The sequence below is a fragment of the Myodes glareolus genome, chromosome 7 (assembly GCF_982192425.1).
Source record: "Myodes glareolus chromosome 7, mMyoGla1.1, whole genome shotgun sequence".
NCBI classification, from domain to species: domain Eukaryota; kingdom Metazoa; phylum Chordata; class Mammalia; order Rodentia; family Cricetidae; genus Myodes; species Myodes glareolus.
Window position 1 is genome coordinate 73,806,042 of NC_142032.1, and position 19,779 is coordinate 73,825,820.

At 37.9% G+C, this 19,779-nt stretch overlaps 1 protein-coding gene across 14 annotated transcripts in view; it reads left to right on the top strand.

Annotated features, from left to right (window-relative positions):
• The window catches only part of Ate1 (arginyltransferase 1), a 116,033-nt gene that overhangs the window by 17,624 nt on the left and 78,630 nt on the right, over positions 1 to 19,779 (top strand). For 4 of the 14 annotated variants that reach the window (XM_048455134.3, XM_048455135.3, XM_087908380.1 and 1 more), the window contains exons 6-9: positions 937 to 1,163; positions 3,492 to 3,620; positions 4,416 to 4,544; positions 13,597 to 13,629. In XM_048455134.3, the coding sequence (XP_048311091.3) occupies positions 937 to 1,163; positions 3,492 to 3,620; positions 4,416 to 4,544; positions 13,597 to 13,629 (518 nt within the window). The remainder of the gene's footprint in view (positions 1 to 936; positions 1,164 to 3,491; positions 3,621 to 4,415; positions 4,545 to 13,596; positions 13,630 to 19,779) is intronic. The other 10 variants (XM_087908379.1, XM_048455139.3, XM_048455144.3 and 7 more) reach the window with 3 other exon arrangements.

Sequence of the window (19,779 nt, forward strand, 5' to 3'; positions counted from 1 at the left end):
GTTGCCAATAGCTCCTTAGCTTAAGATGAGACTTTGTGTCCACCTCCCTTCCCTATGGTGAAATTCTTGTGTGGCCTGATCTTGGATCGGTCATGCACATGCTGTCTCATCTGCTGTGAATTCCCCTGTGTAACTGCCCTGTTGTGTCTGGAAAACAGTTTTTTTATAGTCATCCACAGCCACTGGCTTTTTAATGTTTCCAGCCTCTCCCCAAGGATTTGTAGGCCTTAGGAGAAGAGGGTGTGCTATGGAATTCTCCTTTATGGATCAGCATTCCACTGTCTTTTATTGTACCTTGATAGTAGTGGGTTCTTCCTCTACCCTTTCTCAGACATGGTCTGATCGTGTAGTCCTGGTTAGAATCAGCCATGAAAAAGGGGCTGGCCTGGAACTAACATATCCACCATGTCAGCCTCCCAGGTGCTGGACTTAAAGGGGTGAACTATACCCAGATAGTTTTAAAGAGCTATCAGTTAATTACTAGCTCTTTTAATTATAACAAAATTCATTAACCTGAACTTGTGAGCACTATTTGGAGTTACAGATATGTTAAAATGAGCAAGGATTCTTCTTAATTAAAAGAAACAACACGCCCATTACTCACCAGATTGTTCTAGATTAAAAAATGTTCCTAGAAATGTCCCAGCGAGGCAGAAGATCCTTCACGTAGATACCTATTGCACAATCAGAAAAATGGGCAGATACTTAAAATATGAAAATAGATGGAGGAGTGAGTGAACAAATGCCTTTAGTAACAGAACTGCGCTGAGAAGTTTGTAGGACTGTTTGCCCTTTTTGACTGCTCCTGTGTCTAGGGTAGAGTTTTAATGATCCTGTGCAACTTCAGTGTGAACTCTGGATTGGCTAGTCTATAAGACTTGAAAAGACATTTCTAGGGTCAAGTGTATTTCTCTAATATTTTGGCATTCTTTTTAGGTAAAGGGGCTGATTTGAGTAAGCCTCCATGCCGAAAAGCAAAGGAAATGCGGAAAGAAAGGAAAAGGTTAAAACTCATGCAGCAAAACTCAGCTGGAGCCTTTGAGGGTTTCCAGGCTCAAGGTCAGCCAGCATCTTTGTTACCAAAGGCTAAATCCAATCAGCCCAAGTCACTTGAAGATTTAATTTTTGAATCTTTACCAGAGAATGCATCACACAAGTTAGAGGTACTTGGAGGGGTTTGTGGCTGTTGTGTTGTGTTGAGTATTTATTTTCTTTGTACTGATAGTTACCTGTTGAGATTTTATTATTTAGCATTTATGTTATAGTAAGTCAACTGGTATTTGAAAAAATTCTTTAAGACCTTTTGAAAATATTTTAGGCAACTATTATTAAAATTGTTTAAAAAATTTCAGTTGTAGCATGTTATTAAGCAGGGTACTCTCATCTTTTGTGTTACTTGGTTGCAGTTAAGTAGTTTACAAATACAAAAACATTTAAAGTCAATTTTATTTTAAAAATTAAAATGGTAAAAGTTTATATCATATAAGTAAATGAGTTTTATTATAATTTTCCAACCTAGGTCTTGATCAAGGTAGCGCCAGTGTCACCTCTGTAAACCTGAACTTACTTACACTACTGTCTTAGTCAGGGTTTCCATTGCTGCGGCAAAACACTGTGACCTCAGAGCAAGCTGGGGGTATAGGGTCTGTGTGGCTAACTCTGTTCATAATCAAAGAGAGTTAAGATAAGAACTGAAACAGGGCAGGAACCTGGAGGCAGGAGCTGATGCGGAGGTAATGGAGGGGTGCTGCTACTGGCTTGCTCCCCATGGCTTGCTCAGCCGCCTTTCTTATAGAACCCCAGGGAAGGCACCACCTGCAATGGACTGGATCCTCCCTCATCAGTCACTAGTTTAGAAAATGCCCGACAGCCAGATCTTTAGAAGCATTTTTCTCAATTCATGTTCCCTCCTCTCAGATCACTCGTGTCAAGTTGACATAAAACTAGCCAACACAATTACCAGAAAGTGAGTTCTAGGACAGCTAGATCTGTTACACAGAGAAACCCTGTCTCAAAAAACCAAACAAACCAACCAAACAAAAATCCTAGCGAATTTATCTAAAAATTTTTTATTCTACAGTCCCATTTTTCCCAAATTGTTTCATATTTCAACAACAAATTCGAACTTTTAATGTTAATTATATATAATGGAATTATTTTCTAAGGCATTAAACACGAGATTAAAATATTAACTTTAATATTTTAATTTAAAATATACTTATACTTGATTGAATTTTTAGCTTAATGTTATCTAAGGATATTAATGCTAATCTTGATGGGCTGGAGATGGCTCAGTGGGGAAGAGTGAAGACCTGAGTTCGAATGTCTTGCACCCATGTAAAAAGCATGGCTGTGTATGCCTGTAACCCTAGTTTTGCTCACCACCTAGCCAAAGTGGTGAGCTTCTGGTTTAGTGAGAGGCATTAAGATGTACAGCAATGGAGCTACATTTGGCCTGCCGAACATAGCATGTACTGCACACGCACAGACACACAGAAATTTTAAACGGTTCACTGTAGATATATTTCAGACAAATTTTAACAACTTTGATTATTATAACTCCTTGCTACGTTGATACAGGTATTGAATTTCCTCCTCCCAGAATTGTAGAGAGTTGACTGTACTACTTAAAATACTTTAAGAAGAGGTTTTAATCGTTTGATCATAAGAACTTTATTCAGGGAGCCAACCTCACCTTAGAAATAGTTCTGTAGGTATCAGTGTTTACATTTTAACATGGTGGTACCCAGGGTGGAGGGGTTTGTTAGCCGCCGGGTATCACTCTTTCCTTTGCCAACATGAAGTGCCCAGCTACGCCCTTATTGTAGTACATTTAATTTCCTTTTGTTACTGTTTATTAGTAACAAATTTTCCCAAATTTTGGTTAGTAATTAATAGGATAAATGTCAGCTAGTCCTGTGCACAGTTACCATTTTTAATTTATCCTCATTTAAGGCCCCGAAAGTTTTGTTTTTGACATCATCACAGTGTAAAGGAAACCTGAGAGTCTGCATTTTGCTGTGTAGTGAAGTACACACACTGTGTGAGAGCTGCTCTTATAGTTATAGGTTAGTTGTAGGTTTATAGTTAATGATGATGAATAAACCTGCCCAAAGGTCTAGCTACAGTTCTTAGTAATTCTGACCGATTGACTTTTATTAAGTTGTGGACAACTAAAATTAAAGAGTGTTTGTGTTATCAGTGCTAGAAGGACCTGTCAGTTCACAGAAGAAATAGATATATGTAATTAGTCAGAGATGAGACTTAAATATACAGGGCATCCTCTATTGCTTTTTTTAAGTAGACTGTATATTGTAGCAATAACTTTTTCTTCATTTACTAACAATTGATTTTTAATGTTAAAATGTATGTTTATGCTTTAATATTTGTTGAAACATAGTTTTCTTATTGGGAGTTTCTGTTACTGCATATTCTGCAGAAGTGAATCAATGAATGAATGAATAAACATTGTTTTTTAACCCCTTCTGAAGGTGAGGGTGGTGAGATCTTCTCCACCAAGTCCTCAGTTCAAAGCCACATTTCAGGAGTCTTACCAGGTCTATAAGCGTTACCAGATGGTTATTCACAAGGATCCACCTGATAAACCAACTGTGAGCCAGGTCAGCAGGCCAAGTATGAGATCTTGGTTTAATTATACTTTATTTTTGTTTATATCGAGTTTGTAGCTTATCTGCACAAAGATAAGAGTGAGTGAGTGGACATTCTGTAAATGTGAATTCACTGTTGTCATGTTAAGTGCCAGTTATACATAATTTCAAAGTGGAAAGTCACATGCGAAGTTGCTTTTATTCAAAGCTGCTGTGTATGAACACATTTATCTATAAATAGTGGTGGAGCTTCAAGTTCAAGACGCAGGAGAAGAAGGTGTACTTGGCCTGGTGTGTTACTATGCTTCATCCATGTTAGAAAGTTCTAGAAAGAGTTCATAGCAGCTCAATTCTTCTTTATTAATGGAATACCTTACATAAAAGATGTGTAGGAAAAGGAAGACTGTAGAGACCTTTAGTAGAATCCTTGTCCACTTTTAATTTTATATAGCAGATGATTAAAAAAAGTGTGGGGCATGAAAAAAGCCTAAAGCACTTCATTCAGTAGAGGTGGCAGAAGTTGGTAACAGTAGCGACTAGTGTATGCGACAGCACAGCTGGTTGGTAGAGGAAAACCAAAGCAGAAACAAATTGGCTCTTAGGAATTAAAGGTTTTCCATGAATGTTGGTAGAAAGTTGGCACTCAGGCCTAGTTCCACTTAGCTCCATTCCTGCAATTTCATGGCAAATCCTGGGCTGAACTTTGGAGGTGGTTTGTGGAGATCTTCCTCTAGCCTCATCTTCAGAAGCGTGTCGACAGGTAGTGTTGGTTCAATAGCATTGGCTTCTATTTCCCTTGCTCTGAAGGTGAGGCTAGTACCTGCCTCCTTTGAGGATCCAGAGTTCAAGTCATCCTTCAACCAGTCCCATTCTTTATATATCAAGTATCAAGTGGCCATTCACAAGGAGACACCTGTTGAATGTGGAAAGTCTGAGGTACTGTCTCTTAACCATTTTCCTTGTATTGACCTGATTCTAAAAAAAGACAATGTATTTTAGCTGCCAAGTAGAGCTGATAACTCTGAAGTGTCTGTTACTGAGCTTTTGTGGAAAGGATTCAGACCTTGCATTTTAAATCCTTTATAAAAAAATAATTGTAAATTCAAGAAGTTTTCTTACACAGTTCTCTCACTGGGAACCTGAAAGTGGCGTTATTAGGGGTTTGTTCTCCAGTCTAAGTCAGCAGACATTTACTGCTTATCCCTTCGAGATTATTGCAGATAGCATCATCTAACAAGCACTTGTTGAGAGAGGCTCCATATCTCAGGCTGTGGGCATTAAGTGAGAGAGAATCTACAGTTGTCACAGTGGGACAGTGATGTGTTGGAATAAAGGCACAAACAGGTGCAGAGGTGACATTGAACCAAGCGTCGGCAGATGAGTAGGAGTGTATCTGGACTGAGGGAGAGGACGGTGTTCCTGGCAACAGTTTGAGCATGGTCAGCGGTGTGCAGGCCGAACTACCAGTGTGCCTGAGGACCCACTCCTTAGCTTAGTATGGTCAGAGCATCGGCTGTGTGTCAGGTGACAGAGAACGAATGAGCTGTGTAGATTTAGTTAGGAGCCAGACTTCTTTTAAAAGTTGTTTTGGAAGCACTAGACACCCTAATGCCATTCTCCATTTCAGTGGTTCTCAGCATGCTGCCATCTTTATTTTTGTCTCCCTTTCATGCCTTTGCTGTTTGTTTTGTTTTGGATTATTTTGTTCCAGATCTCAGCCTTTGTGCCATTTCATCTGTCAGTGCTTTACTGTGTGTCTTGACTTACTAAAAAGTTTGATAATGAGCTAAGACAATCTAGGAAGAATTAAAAATATGTATAGAATAATTTAGTTACTTAGGAAAACCAACTTGGTAGGCAACAGAAAACAAAGCCCAGAAGGCTTGATAGAGTTGACCTGCATTTTCCATCTCTTTCCATCTCCGTCATTTTGTTCCTCTAATTCATTACTGTTTTCTTTTGTAATGCATGATTATTTTCTTGTATAACAGTTAATCCTTTTAAGATTTTCAACTTAAATTTCTGAGTTATAAAAATATCTTGAAAGTGCCCAATCTAGAACTTATTCTGTGAATTTTACTTTACAGGGTCTATTTCAGATTTATACTATCTTCGTTCCTTGTAGATGCAAAAAAGTATTACTTCTGTGTATCTCTAGTTTCTCTTGTCTGTTCCCTTTTTGTACTGTTACGTTACTGTTAAAACATGTTTTATGTATGTTATAAATCAGTCATAGTTTATATGCTCTTGTGTCTTGGGGCTGAAGGGATAACTCAGTGGTTAGGAGTAAGTGGTCTTCCAGAGGACCTGAGTTCAGTTCCTAGCACCCATATAAGGTAGTTCAGAAGGGACTGTAGCTTTAGCTACAGAAAATCCAATATTCTCTTCTGACCTCCTTAGACAAGCACACACAGCAAACTTTCATGCATATAATTAAAAATAAGAATAATAAACCTTTAAAAATGTTTGTTTTTTTATAAGCTGAGTAAAAGGATAAGAATAAGTAAATATTGGGGCTCGAGAAATGGCTCAGCAATTAAAATCCCTGACTTCTTTTCCATAGGACCTCGGTTTGAGTTCCAGCACCTGCATGGCTGCTCACAAACACCTTTACCTCTAGTAGGGGGATTTGATGCCCTCTTCTGGTCTCTGTAGGCTCTACATGCATCTGGTACACAGGCATGCATGCAAGCGAAACACCCGTAGACATAAAAACAAATGTTTAAAAAAATAGCTATTTATAATATGTCTTATTAAAGTTATTTGCTTCTTCTGGCTTTTGTTTGTTCCTGCTAATTTACGATCTCTTAGACTGGTGTCACCTCCTGACTCTAGTACAGTTTTCCCTGTCCACTTGATTACAGCCTTACTGTCACTGCATTCATTTTCTATGTGTTTCCGCCCTGGCAAAACAACTAAACACTCGCTATTTTTACAGTTGCTTTGAGAATTTGAACTCTGGTCTTCTTCAAGTGCAGTACATGCTCTTAAGCTATGAGCTCTTTCTCTAGCACCCAGGCACTTTCTGTTTCTCATGTTAACCATCATTTGATTGAGATCCTGAAGTTCTGGAATAGCTTTGTGCCTGAGCTCTGTGTAGTCGGGTATAACTTACCTAAGGACAGTAACTTGCCAGTAGTTGTGCCGCTTCTGTTGTTTTCTGAAAGCTGAGGAAGGAAATGAAATGAAAGATGTGAAATAGCTTGTTTGGTGTGAAATGGAGGATAATTCTGTTTTTTAGATTTATTACATTTATTTGTTTATTAGAGGCAGGTGGGAGAGAGGAGAGGGTAGATTGTAGTGCATGAACTGTGATGTTTAAGTGGAGTTCAGAGGACAACTTGTGGGAGCCAGTTCTGCTTTCTTTTAGATTTGTTCATTTTATCTGTGTGAGTGTTTTGCAGGCCTGCATGTATGTATGTGCGCCATTGGTGCTCATGGAGGTCAGAAGAGGGTATCAGATCCTCTGTGCATGGTTGTGAACCACCATGTGAGTACTGGGAATTGAACCTGGGTTCTCTTCAAGAACCTTCCCAGCCCCGATAGTAATTCTTGATGAACCACGTTGTCTGAGAGTAAATGTGTTCAGTGAAAACTTGTTTGGGTTGGTGGTATGAGGTGGTAACAGTTATAATTCCATGTGTTTGGGTTTGCATGTTGATGAGCTGAGGAACACCAAGGGTAAGGTGTAAACTGCTCAGTTGTCTGACAACACTGACTAAACCATAGCCTCCACTCATTTCCCATGAGGCTCTAAGAGAGTTCCCAGTCCTTCAGCTGTTTTTACTTTTAAGTTCCCTCCTTAGCAGTGTGGAGGAGGGAGTTCTGCAACAGTGTTTATTGTGGGGGGTAAAATAAGATCGTCCCTGTAGAGCTGTGGATGGATGATGGCGTACATCTGTACGAGGGGTCATCAGGCTGTCACAGATATCTAGACCACCGTTTTCTTCCTGAGTGCTTTACAGCTTGGCAACCACTGGTTTTTCCTCTCTCCAGTTGTTTCTTAAAAACAGTCTGCTTTGCTGCTTACTCATTTGACAGGAGATCCCCGGCCTGCTCAGTAAGGTCAGGAGCAAATAAATGAGACTTCTGGTCAGTTCAGTCAGCATTGGCAAGTAGAATTAATTTCTTGTTGTTTTGTTTTTCCGTTTACATTAATGTATTCATTTGAATTGAAAGGTCACATGTTTTATTTTATTTGATTACTTATTTTCTTGTAGTGTTGAGAATTGAACCCAGGACCTCATGGATTTTAGCTAAACCCTCAGCCCTAGTTTTGAGTTTTAGTATTAATTTATTTATTCTGGGGGGGAATATGATTCATCACAGGTAATTTTGGTCTCTAATTTTTATGCTATTTTGACTCATCCTGTTATAGCACATGAAACATGTAAAGAGCACCATTTGTGAGCTTTATATGTGTATTTTTTTTCTTTCCTTGGTCTGGAGAAGGAGGAAGAAAAGGCATCTCTGGGTGTCTACTAGTGGCCGAACTTGCTTAGACTTGGACTTGTTCTTTCCTTTTGATAAATTAGCTCTATTAGGTTACTAAAGTCAGTCACATACTTTGTGTTTGTTATTCCAGTTTAGAAAAATGTTTTGCCAGAGTTTGAAGAAAGGCACAGTACTGAAGGCCAGGGAGCTTTGGCCAGTGAATGAGCCTCAGAGTTGACAGTTTTTAAGAAACACTGGAGAGAGAATTTAATTGTCAAATTGTAAGCTGCTCAGGAAGAAAAAGGAAAATTTGAATGATGTCAAAAGCTTTTGACAGTTGTCTTCCTATAATAAATAAACTCTGCTTTTAATTTTCTGAGCCAGCATTAAGATATTTACCTATAATGAGTTAAGCACGTTTTAGCGAGTGCAAAGCTCATGCGATAGGAATACTCACTCTTGTTGCGAGTGCCATTTGTCTTCAGGCTTTCTGTTTAGATCGCTTTTCTTATCAAATCTGAGGAACTTACCGAGTGAACATCACTACCCACTGATTCCTAGTCTAAACAGGGAATGTTTGTATTTTTGCTGTTCATTGTGTATGCCAAATAATTTTAGGCAAGTGCTTGCATGATTTAAAAGTAGTCAATTTTTTTTGTAATTTTTAATTAAAAAAGTAAAGAAATATTCAGAGAATAATTTTGCCATAAACATGTCCAAATACAGAATATTTGCATTGGTTTATAAATTTTGGTGCATATATTTCTGTACTCTTACATGGCAGTTGTTCTAGAAACAGCTCAAAAATTTACATTTAGAATAACTTCCATATTTCTTTTCCTGGCTTGTGGAAGAACATGATTCCTTTATTCACCAAATCATAGGAACGTTTTAATTTCCTGTGTGTTTCTGTCCTTATGGTATAAGATGCCTCAGTGAGTAAGGCAGAATCTTGCACATTCTAGTTAGGAAATAAGAAAAATGAACTTTAAAATAGTATTGCAATAAATGCTGATGCATAAGTGTCTTTGCAATATGTTTCTTTGGAGTCATGTGATAGATGTATTTCTTTTTTTAACATTTATTTATTTATTATGTATACAATATTCTGTCTGTGTGTATGCCTGCAGGCCAGAAGAGGGCACCAGACCCCATTACAGATGGTTGTGAGCCACCATGTGGTTGCTGGGAATTGAACTCAGGACCTTTGGAAGAGCAGGCAATGCTCTTAACCACTGAGCCATCTCTCCAGCCCTAGATGTATTTCTTGTGGGTTTGTTCTTGTTGTTTTTCTTTTAGGCAGGGTTTCTCTGTGTAGCCCTGACTGTCCTGAAACAGTCAGGCTACCCATGAACCCAGAGATCTGCCAGTCCCTGCCTCCCAAGTGCTAGGATTAAAGGCATGTGCCACCATGTGTGACTCTTTATTTCTAGTTTTTTGAGAAATGTCCATACTAATTTCCACAGAAACTGGACTAGTTTTCATTCCTACCAGCATAGAAAGACCACTGCAGCTTTAAAATGCTGGTGAAAGAAACTGAAGAAGGTACTATGAACCAGAAAGGCCTCCTGTTCATTGGTTGGAAGAATTAAAATAGTGAAAGTAGCTGTATTAACCGAAAGCAGTCTACAGATTCAGTGCAATCCCCATCAAAATTCCAGTGCCATTGTTCACAGAAATAGGAAAATAAATCTTCAAATTCATTTGGAAACATAAAGATAGCCAAAGCAGTCCTGAGGAAAGAGAATACTGATGATTTCAGATTCCATTACAGAGGCATAGTAAGTAAACAGCATGATGCTGGCACAGAAACAGGCCAAGCTGATCTATGGACCAGAACAAAAGGTCCACACACATCAGCACAAGCTCAAATTGTCTGATTTTTGACAAAGATCCAAAAATGCACATTGGAGAAATGACAACTTTGTTAACAGTGTTGTTGGCAATTGGATATCTCTAATAGAAGAAAAATTAATGTGTTACCTCTCACCCTTCACAACAGTAACTTCAAATGTCAGAGACTTCAATGTAAGACTTGGGACTCCAAAAGTGTTAGAAGAAAATATAGAGAAAACCAGATAGAGGCATAGGTAAGGACTTTCTGAACAGGATCCTAGTTGCCTTGGAAGTAAGACCATCAATTGACAAATGGGACCTCATGATAAAAAGCTTCTATACAGGAAAGGAAGTAGTTAATTGAGTGAAGAGGCAGCTCATAGAGTTGGAGGAAGTCTTTGTCAGATATCTGTCTGACAGAGAATTAATATCTAGAATATACAAAAAAAAAGACCTCTAAACAATATGGAAACAAACAACCTAATCAAAGCATGGACTGAGGAACTGACAATTTGTGAAAAAAGAAATACAAATGGCCAATAAACATGAAAGAATGTTCCAACCTCACTATCCATCAGAGAAATGCAAATCAAAACTATATTGAGATTTCTTACTCCAGTTAGACTGTCAGTCATTAAGAAAATAAATAATAACAAATGCTAATTTTGATTTGTAGGTTTTGTGATTTTTCTGTTTATCCTCAATTTATTTTATTCTGATTTTTGGAAGGTGTCTCATTTTTCAAGGTTAATTTGAATTTTGTGTGTGTAATTGTACATGTGTGTAGAGGAGCAGTTCTAAGGCATCCTTATTCACACTCCAGCAGGTGGTTTGAATTCTGTGTGTGGTTGTACATGTGTGTAGAGGAGCAGTTGATGTGTGATCCTAACTCAGACTCCAGCAGGTGGTTTGAATTCTGTGTGTGGTTGTACATGTGTGTAGAAGAGCAGTTGGTGTGTGATCCTAACTCAGACTCCAGTAGGTGGTTTGAATTCTGTGTGTGGTTCTACATGTGTGTAGAGGAGCAGTTGGTGTGTGACCCTAACTCAGACTCCAGCAGGTGGTTTGAATTCTGTGTGTGGTTGTACATGTGTGTAGAGGAGCAGTTGGTGTGTGGTCCTCACTTATACGCCAGCAGGTGGTTTGAATTCTGTGTGTGTGTGTGTGTGTGTGTGTGTGTGTGTGTGTGTGTGTGCGCATGTGTGTATAGTAGAAGTTGGTGTGTGGTCCTCACTCATACTCCAGCCCGTGGTTTGAATTCTGTATGTATGTTACATGTGTGTGGAGGAGCAGTTGGTGTGTGGTCCTTACACTCCAGCAAGTGGTTCTGAGATAGGATCTCTCATCTGTGGTTTTCATGATTTTTTTGGAGCCCTTGTAGGAGAAATTTAGAAGTAATTTTCCTTGTAAAAATTAACATAAATCTGACAGATGTGGTTGCACAGATCTTTAATCCCAGCAGAGGCAGGTGGATTTCTGTGAGTCTGAGGCCAGCCTGGTCTAAAGAGTGAGTTCCAGGACAGCTAGGGACAAAACAGGGACAAGAAACCCTGTCTTGAAAAACAAACAAAAGAAACAAAAAAAGAATGAAAACAAAACATAAATTTTAGCTGTATAACATGCTCTGTGCAGTGTCGATAGGGCTTACATGAAATTTAAGCAAGTACAAGTTCCTTATCATGGAACTTTGCAAACACTATCTTAAATGAAAGTCAAACTTTCTGTGAATGTGAGAGTTCGGAGAGTCCTTGGTCAGTATTCCTTGTAATTCTGGTAAGGCAAAGTGAGGTTAGGCAGCTGTAGCTTACAGCATTACTAAGCCTATTTGGACCTGAAATCACAGAAGTAAGTGTCTTTGGAACTTGGCATTCATGGGGCACAGCTTGGGAGTGGTGGGCTGAAGTTGGTTTACAGATTAAAAAGAAAAGAGGCACTATGATTTAAGTGACTCAGCTGAGTATGTAGAGCCAGTGAGATCCCAAACTACTGAACTCATAGCTGACTGAAGTGGAACAAAGCAACCAGCTTCACTGATGGAGAGGAAACATTTTTGAAATCTTTTTCATGTCCTAGGAATAGTATGTATGTGTCTTGTGATTTATTAATCTGTTTTTACTGCTTTAAGGTTGAAAACTTACACATTTCATATTTTGGCAGTCTAACCATGATGAGCATTTCAAATTTCTTATTTTGAAAACTTGTCATCACTAATGTTAACTGTGCTTGTTACAAATACACATGCTAGGGTGTGTGTGTAAGTTGTTGGGCCTCAAGAAGATATTAGCTTCCTTAGACAGCCTTTACATAGTTCTTGTTTGTTATTTAAACTGACTGCTATCTTGGTTGACGCATCAATTGCTACTACACTTGGGTGGGGTTGCTTACAAATTGCCAAAATATGCATATTGCATAGTTTATATGTACATATAGGAATAAAGAATAGAAACCTTATAATATCAAAGTTCTGTCCTAAAAATAAACATTTGCTGTTCCCTGTTGCTCTCCGTTATTAAATTGATCTAGTATCTCAACTGGGCACTTTCTGCTTTGGGGAAGAGGTGTATTTATTTTTTTAGTCTGAGCTATTGCAAAAGACATCAAGACCATGAAATCTGCATTACTATAAAAAAATTGTGCCATACTAGCATTATGAAAACAACATTTTGGTATGCCATGTACTTTCAGAAAAGTTCTAGCAATAGAATTATTTGTTATTAAAGAAATTCATAGTCTCTGTATTTTAATGAATCTTGCAATCAAGAGCCTAGATTATGCTGGTAGCTTTGACACGCCCAGTGCTATGTTAGGATTATATTTTATAGTTCGGGGAGGGTGTAGCTGATACTTTAAAAAAACTGTATCAAGGGAAGTTTCTTTTAGAAAACTAAACATTGAATGGTGCTAACCATATATGAAGGAGTCCTCTGTCTTTATCCCTTACACTCATTGGTTTAATATGAAGTTTGTTTTATTCAATTCTATTACTTACCCCTACAGCTTTTTCCAATGATGTAGAAGGAAATCTCAGATATATAATTTGACTGATATTTCAGTCCCTTTCTCTCTCAGTTTTGGGGCTCAAACCCAAGACCTCCTCCAGGATAACCTAGCATTCTTACTAAATCCCTAGCTCTTACAGAGAGAATAGAAATGATTTGTATTCCCTGTGATAATAGGGAGGTAGGAGAAAGAGAGATAGGACAAATTGAAAGAAGGAATATGGGATGAAGAGAGATGATAGAGTATGCAAGACAGCAGAAGTGCCAAAATGTGGGGATGCCACTCTCTCCGCTGGGTCGTGAATTGTGCATTTCCACCTTTTCTTGGCATTAACCAAACCTTGGTCTACATTTAGGATCAGAAAGATTGTTGATTCCTTTCTTAACGGTTGTTTTTGTTTGTTTGTTTTATGTTCGGAGGTTGTGAGATAAAACTTAAAAATGAAACCATTTTAGGACTAATTATCCTGTATTTGCTTTCACACAAATATTTAGGGTTGTTTATGGAAACTAATTCAAATAGTTGAGTACTTTCTATGGGCTGAGTTGAACTATCTGTGCTCTGGATGGGTTATAATATTATGGAAAATATTATCTTTGTACAGACTTTGGCTTCAAATGCTCTTGCTGGAAAAATGTATGATGTTTTTTCTTTGTGTGTTCTTTCTTATTGCCCCTTTCCTGGATGAAATTGATCCTGTTCAAACTGGACTCTGCAGTTCACGAGATTCCTTGTCGACTCACCATTGGAGGTAAGAGACTGCTCTCAGATCTTCACGTTAGCATCGTCAGTAGAGTAGCTCTGCTTGGTCTTCCATCAGGTATTTATTTGGTAATTTAGGAATGATAGTTCTAAAGCAATACATTTTTTCAGTAATAGTAATGGGATGAACATAGCCATTTTTTTGGTAAGCGCTATTCACCTTTGTAACTAGTCCCTTCAAGTACATTTTCTTTCTCAGTAAATAGAGAGGATTCAGCCCCTAGATTCTATTTCTATGATTCCTGTGTTGCTTCATCCCTGCTTAAATGACTATCATGCTTCAGCAGAGGTGGGTATGCAAAAGCTGTCATCAAGGAGGCTTCACCTGGATAAGAGACCAGAGGAGTAGAGGACCCTGCCTGGCACTGAGCACTCATTTTGATACTAGCATTGTTCTTAGTGCTTGCTTTCTTTCTCATTTAGTCTTCATCCTGGTTCTCATTTGGAACTCAGACAGGGATAAATTGTGAGATTCAAAAAAAAGTTACTAGATATTCAGAGAACCAGAATCATGTGAGCTGTGGTTGCAAAAAAGCTTGTAGATGAGTGTGGAGACTTAGAGAAGTCAGAACAGAAACAGCAGAGCACTGAGCTGAGGCTGGCCTTGAAGCCAAGCCAGTGTTTAATATGTATCTTTACTTACTTGCCACACTCTGATACTAACAATCAGCTTTCTCAAGCCATCCTTTCACATAAGGCAGCAGATTTCTGAAGAGAATTGTGCTGCTCAAATCCTATAATAATTTTTAATCTCCTTTTAAGCTAGACTTCCCTTTTTGCTCCAATCTTAGTATTTTTTTTTTTCATTTTGGTCTTACGCTTGTCTTTCTCTTTGCTTCTGTTGTTTGTTTCACTTTAAGGGCCCCCTTTCTCAGTTCTTAGTCTCAGATCATACTCTTTTTCAGAGTTGAACTACTGCCTTATTTATTTGTTTGTTTTTTGTTTTTCTAGACAGAGTTTCTCTGTGTAACAACTCTGGCTGTCATGGAACTCCCATTGTAGATTAGTCCAGGCTGGCCTCGAACTCACAGAGCTCCACCTGCCTCTGCCTCCTGAGTGCTGCTGGTATTAAAGGTGTGTGCCACCAGCCTGTCATAGCCTTATATTCTTTATGAGATCATCTCTGATCTCCTTATACACTGAGAGTTGTTCTTTTTTTAATGGTTTTATAATGATGATTTCATTTAATTATTGAAACCATTCTTCTTAATGATGAGTGATGGCCTATGACTAGTTTGAATCATCACTAGGAAAAATGAACCAGACCAGAGAAGCCTGTACTAACCTGGTTTGGCCACATTTTCTAAATGTTCAGTCTTAAAATCAAGACAAAATATGACAGTGGAAGGATGCTGTGCTGTGATTGAGAGGGACATGGGTGGCCCATGGGTAAGTCATTTAATTCTTCTGGGCTGCAACTGTCAAATCTGAAAATGGAGATTGCACTTACAAGGTTATTAAATGAAGTGATTTGTGGCCAACACTGAGCATAGTACAGGAAATTTTAAATAATAAAGTAGAAATCAAAAAACAATAAGAAACTTAGAGACTATTCATTTTTTTATCTGCTGAAGTTGAGGAAATACTTTTTGATCATAGAAATGAGAAGTATGAGCCAGAAAAGGCAAGAAAATTTTGTTAGGCTATGTAAAGAGGCATAGTTTTGTACATGAAAACAAACATAGTTAAAGGTAATTCAGGGCGTAGAGAGATGGCTCACTTGCTGCTCTTACAGAGAACCTGGGTTTGTTTCCTAGCATTTGCATGGTGCTCCCAAACCTGTAACTCCAGTTCCAGGGTATCAAATATCCTTTTCTGTCCTCTTTGGGCCACAGGCATGCATGAAGTACACAGACATACATGCACACAAAACATTTGTACACATAAAAATGAATAAATCTTTGAAAATTAAGGCAGTTTGGAGAAAGTAAAATATTTATTTAAGATTTTAAATATTTTTGAATAGATAAACTATCTTTTCTAATTGTTTTGCACATAATTGTGTTAAATGCTGTAAGTAGTTGATAAAATAAGTGATACATGGTAATATAATTAGTAATGTTAGAAATGCAGCTTAAAGCAGTAACGTTAGGTAGAGCTGCTTCCATGTAGAGGGTGTTAGTAAGGAGGATAGAGTTAGAGGTCCACATCACTAACCAAGTAGTATTTAGATCAGTGGTTCTCAACCTTCCTAATGCTGTGACCCTTTCATATAGTTCTTCACATTGTAGAGATCTCCAACCATAAAATTATTTCATTGATACTTTGTATTGGCTACTGTTATGAATTGTAAATATTTGATATATAGGATATCTGATATGCGACCCCTGTGAAAGGGACCATCAGCCCTCAAAGGGATCATGACCCATATGTTGAAAATCACTGATTTACGAGTAAGTTTCTATTAAATGTAAGTTCAGTGAGAAGAGTACCCATGTTCCTATTTTTAATGCAGTAAGTTGTACATACATAGTAGGCACAACTTTAATATTTTTGGGGTAGATGGGCTGGTGGGTGAATGGATGGAGAGATTACTGAATAAACTTGGTGGGGCTGAGGTTAGGTGTAGAGGTCTTTTATTCATAATTTGACAGGGCTCAAGTGACAGCAAACAAAGTTTTCTGTTTGTGTTTTAATGTGCTCAACAGTCTTCCTTGCTTGAATGAACCTACTTAAGATTGAAAGCTTTGTTTTTGCACCTTTGAAAGCTATCAGTTGTAGAAATGACTTAGAGTTTACTAAGTACTCTGGTTAAATATTGAGGCTGAGTGTATGGAATCTGTCATCTTTGGTGAAAAGTATAAAGGAAGAATATCATGATCAAAACTGAGTGATTGTCATTTTCTGTTAGTTTTTTTCACTTAGTGATTTGAAGTTGTGTTGCATCCTGGCCAACTTGATTTTTAAAGCATTTTTTTTTATTATTAAACTTATTGATATAAAAGGAGATAAAATAAAGATGGTCACCACCCCTTTTTCTGGTAGGAAATACCAGGAGGGTTTCTGTTGATTTTCCTTTAGCCTGGAACATCACAAGTGCTGCCTGATGGTTTGCTGAACAGTAGCCATCCCCAAATCCCCTTCTGTATCTCAGAGCTCAGTCAGTTCCATTTTACTACACACTGCCTGAAAGGAAAAGCAAAGCCAAGGCAGAAGGGTGCTGGAAGCATCTGTATGTTTAATTTTACTATGAAGCTTATGTTTTAGCCAGAGATAGGTATGTCCCATTCCAAATTTTAGGAACAGAAAAATAATTTTAGTAGAGACAGTAAGATGTGGGAGACTTGCAGTTGACAAAGCTGAGTTTAAACTTCACTTTTCCCATAATAAGTGCCATGAATGAGCCAGGTCCCTTTGTTGTAAGTTTTAGCCATTTAACTGCCACATGAATCTAATGAAATTGTCAGGTTATAGTAATTACGTCAGTAATCTGATACGTTGTCACTTGAGTGGACCATGTGTGCAGAGTCGGTTACTTCTCTCTGTGGGGCTGACCCTTTTTCATTCCTGAAGACTAATAGCACTCATTAAGCTTTATGGGAAAGAACTTTTATCACTTGTCAAGCCAGGCAGCGTATTTCTATTATATTTCTAATTTTGTGTGGTTCTGTGTAGCTGCTGATGTATACTTCCCTGCTAGGTTTAGTGGTACTTCTGCCTAAGAGACATTTTTATTGACATTTCTAAGTCTGAGTTACATTTTGTGTGGCACCACTTACAGATGTCTTCAATTAAATGCAGGTAAATAAACGGGATTATGTATCAGAGGTCAAAAGATTCCTGACATTCTCTTTAGAGTCAGACTTTGCCAGCCAGTCCAGTAGGCTGTGAGAACAGAAGCATGGAGAACATGTTTGGAGAACAGAGGCAGCTGCAGCACAAATTAATAGATATCAGATTATGTGTCAGTGTGGGGACTTGGGCTTCTCTTTAGTTGTGTCCTTCATTTTAGATTAAGTCCTCTGTCTTAGGGGTTATAATAATTATCTACTGAGAAGCTAGCATCTCTAATATCCAGGGTTGTGCTTATCCTACTTCCTGTATTAATTGTCACAGAATATCTACCTCTTACAATGAAAACTGAGCCCAGAGAGATAGATCCGACTAGTTAGGTGCTGAGAACCACAGCCAACAGTATGGGACAAGAAAAGTAAGGTAGGAAGGATGGGATAGAATGGCACTGCTGTGAGATGCTCACATTTAAGAATCTTACTTGAAGGAAGCTGGCAATCAGAGGTGGATTTAGTGAAGTTCAGAACAGGATTTATGAACCTTTGCATTGTGGGCATTTTATGAGGATTGGTGCTAACCTTGTTTGGAAGCTCAGCTGCATCTCTAGCCTCTGCCCACTAGATGCCAGTAGCACCCTCTTCACCACCATGGAAAAACAGAGCCATGGATGAGACTTTGCCAAATGTCCCTAAGACATTTGTTTGCTCTTGAAAACCATTATGGGATGTGTATAGGGAGAGAGAGAGTTAATGAGCCAGTGGTGGAGATAAGATATAGTGGTAAAATGTTTTTAATTCAGTAAAAGATAAGAAAAGGTAAGAAAAGTGAAACAAAAAGGTAAACAGGACAAATACAAAATACTATAAGACCAATGGCAAGATGGGTTTCTTAAATCTTATTAATTATTGCATTAAATATAAAAGTCTAAATCAAACTTGCCTGCATGGGAATTTTTATCTTTGTATTGTTCCAAACTATCCAGTGACTATACCTGGCTATGGTATTACATTTGAATTGTTCAGATTTTTGTTTTTGTTAAATACCAATAGCCACCCTTGGCCAGTGGTTATACTGTTGTATACTGTAAGGCCACATATTTCTGTTAAAAGTTAGAAATTGTCAGACTAGGTAAAAGAATACAAGCAAATTTTACCCTTTATACAAAAATGTGGTTGACTTAGAGGTAAAAGACTGCAGTAAGATGTTCCCATGAATATTTACTGTAAACACATTTGATAGACTGTCTTTAAATCAGACAAAATAGTCTTCAGGATGGAAACTGAGCACAGAGGGATGCTTCATAATGAGAAAAAACATCAAATATATTGTAAAATGTGATCCATTAACAAATAAAAGCCTCAAAATAAAAATAAAAACTAATAGAGGTGACGGAAAAAATAGTCAAATTCAGTAGCAGTTGAAGATTCTAGGATAATTTCTTGATACTTTGAGAAAACATTTAGACAAAATTAGAAGTAGTCTGGAAGACTTATACATTGTGGTCACAGTTTTATTTAATGGATATCTGTTGGTATTATATCCTTCAGTGACAAAAAGCCATGTTTTGAAGTCAACCAAGACATAAACTAGATATCATGGTTCATTTGTAAAGCCTTCCCTGCTTTAACTGGCTTCCCAGCTGCTCCTATTGTTTTTGCTTTGCCCAGTACTGAGATTGGACCCAGGGCATGGAGTAGCTTAGGCCAGTAGTCCATTACAGAGCTATAGCCCCCTTGTCGCTCAGATTTAAAGTTTTAAGATAGCATACAAAGTGATGGGTTTCATTGCAACATTTTAAAATGGTTGTATTTTTCAAGTCCATAAGGTTATTCACCAAGCCAGAGCATATTTAGACTGTTTTACAAAGTTCACTAAATTGAAAAAGAGTTGAAACTATACTTAGATTGGTATTAAGAACCAGCAGCATGCTTATAGCACTTTAATAATAACAGGAGAGCTGAGTTAAAAGTGGGTAAGTGGTGCTTCTCCAAAGGAAATCTGTCTAGAAAACATAAGGGAAAATGGCCATTGATACTCACTGAAATGGAAGTTAAAACCACAGTGAGAAATCACCATGAACTTACTTAGTGGCTGCAATGAAAAGATCGCTGGAGATCGGCATGATGTGGAGAAATTAGAACTCTCTTACTTTGCTGGAGGGAAGGGGAAATGTAGAACCATGGTTTGGCCGTTTTTTCAAAACAAAATAGTTACTATATGGACCAGAATCTCATTCCTTATGATTATGCCCAAGTGAAATGAAACTATTTATCCTCATAAAGAATCATGCATGAATTAACACACCAGCATTATTCATCATAGCCAGAAACTAGAAAAATTCACTTTGTCAGCTGCTGAATAAATACATGGAATAGTAGTCAGCAATAAAAAGAAATATGGATGAATC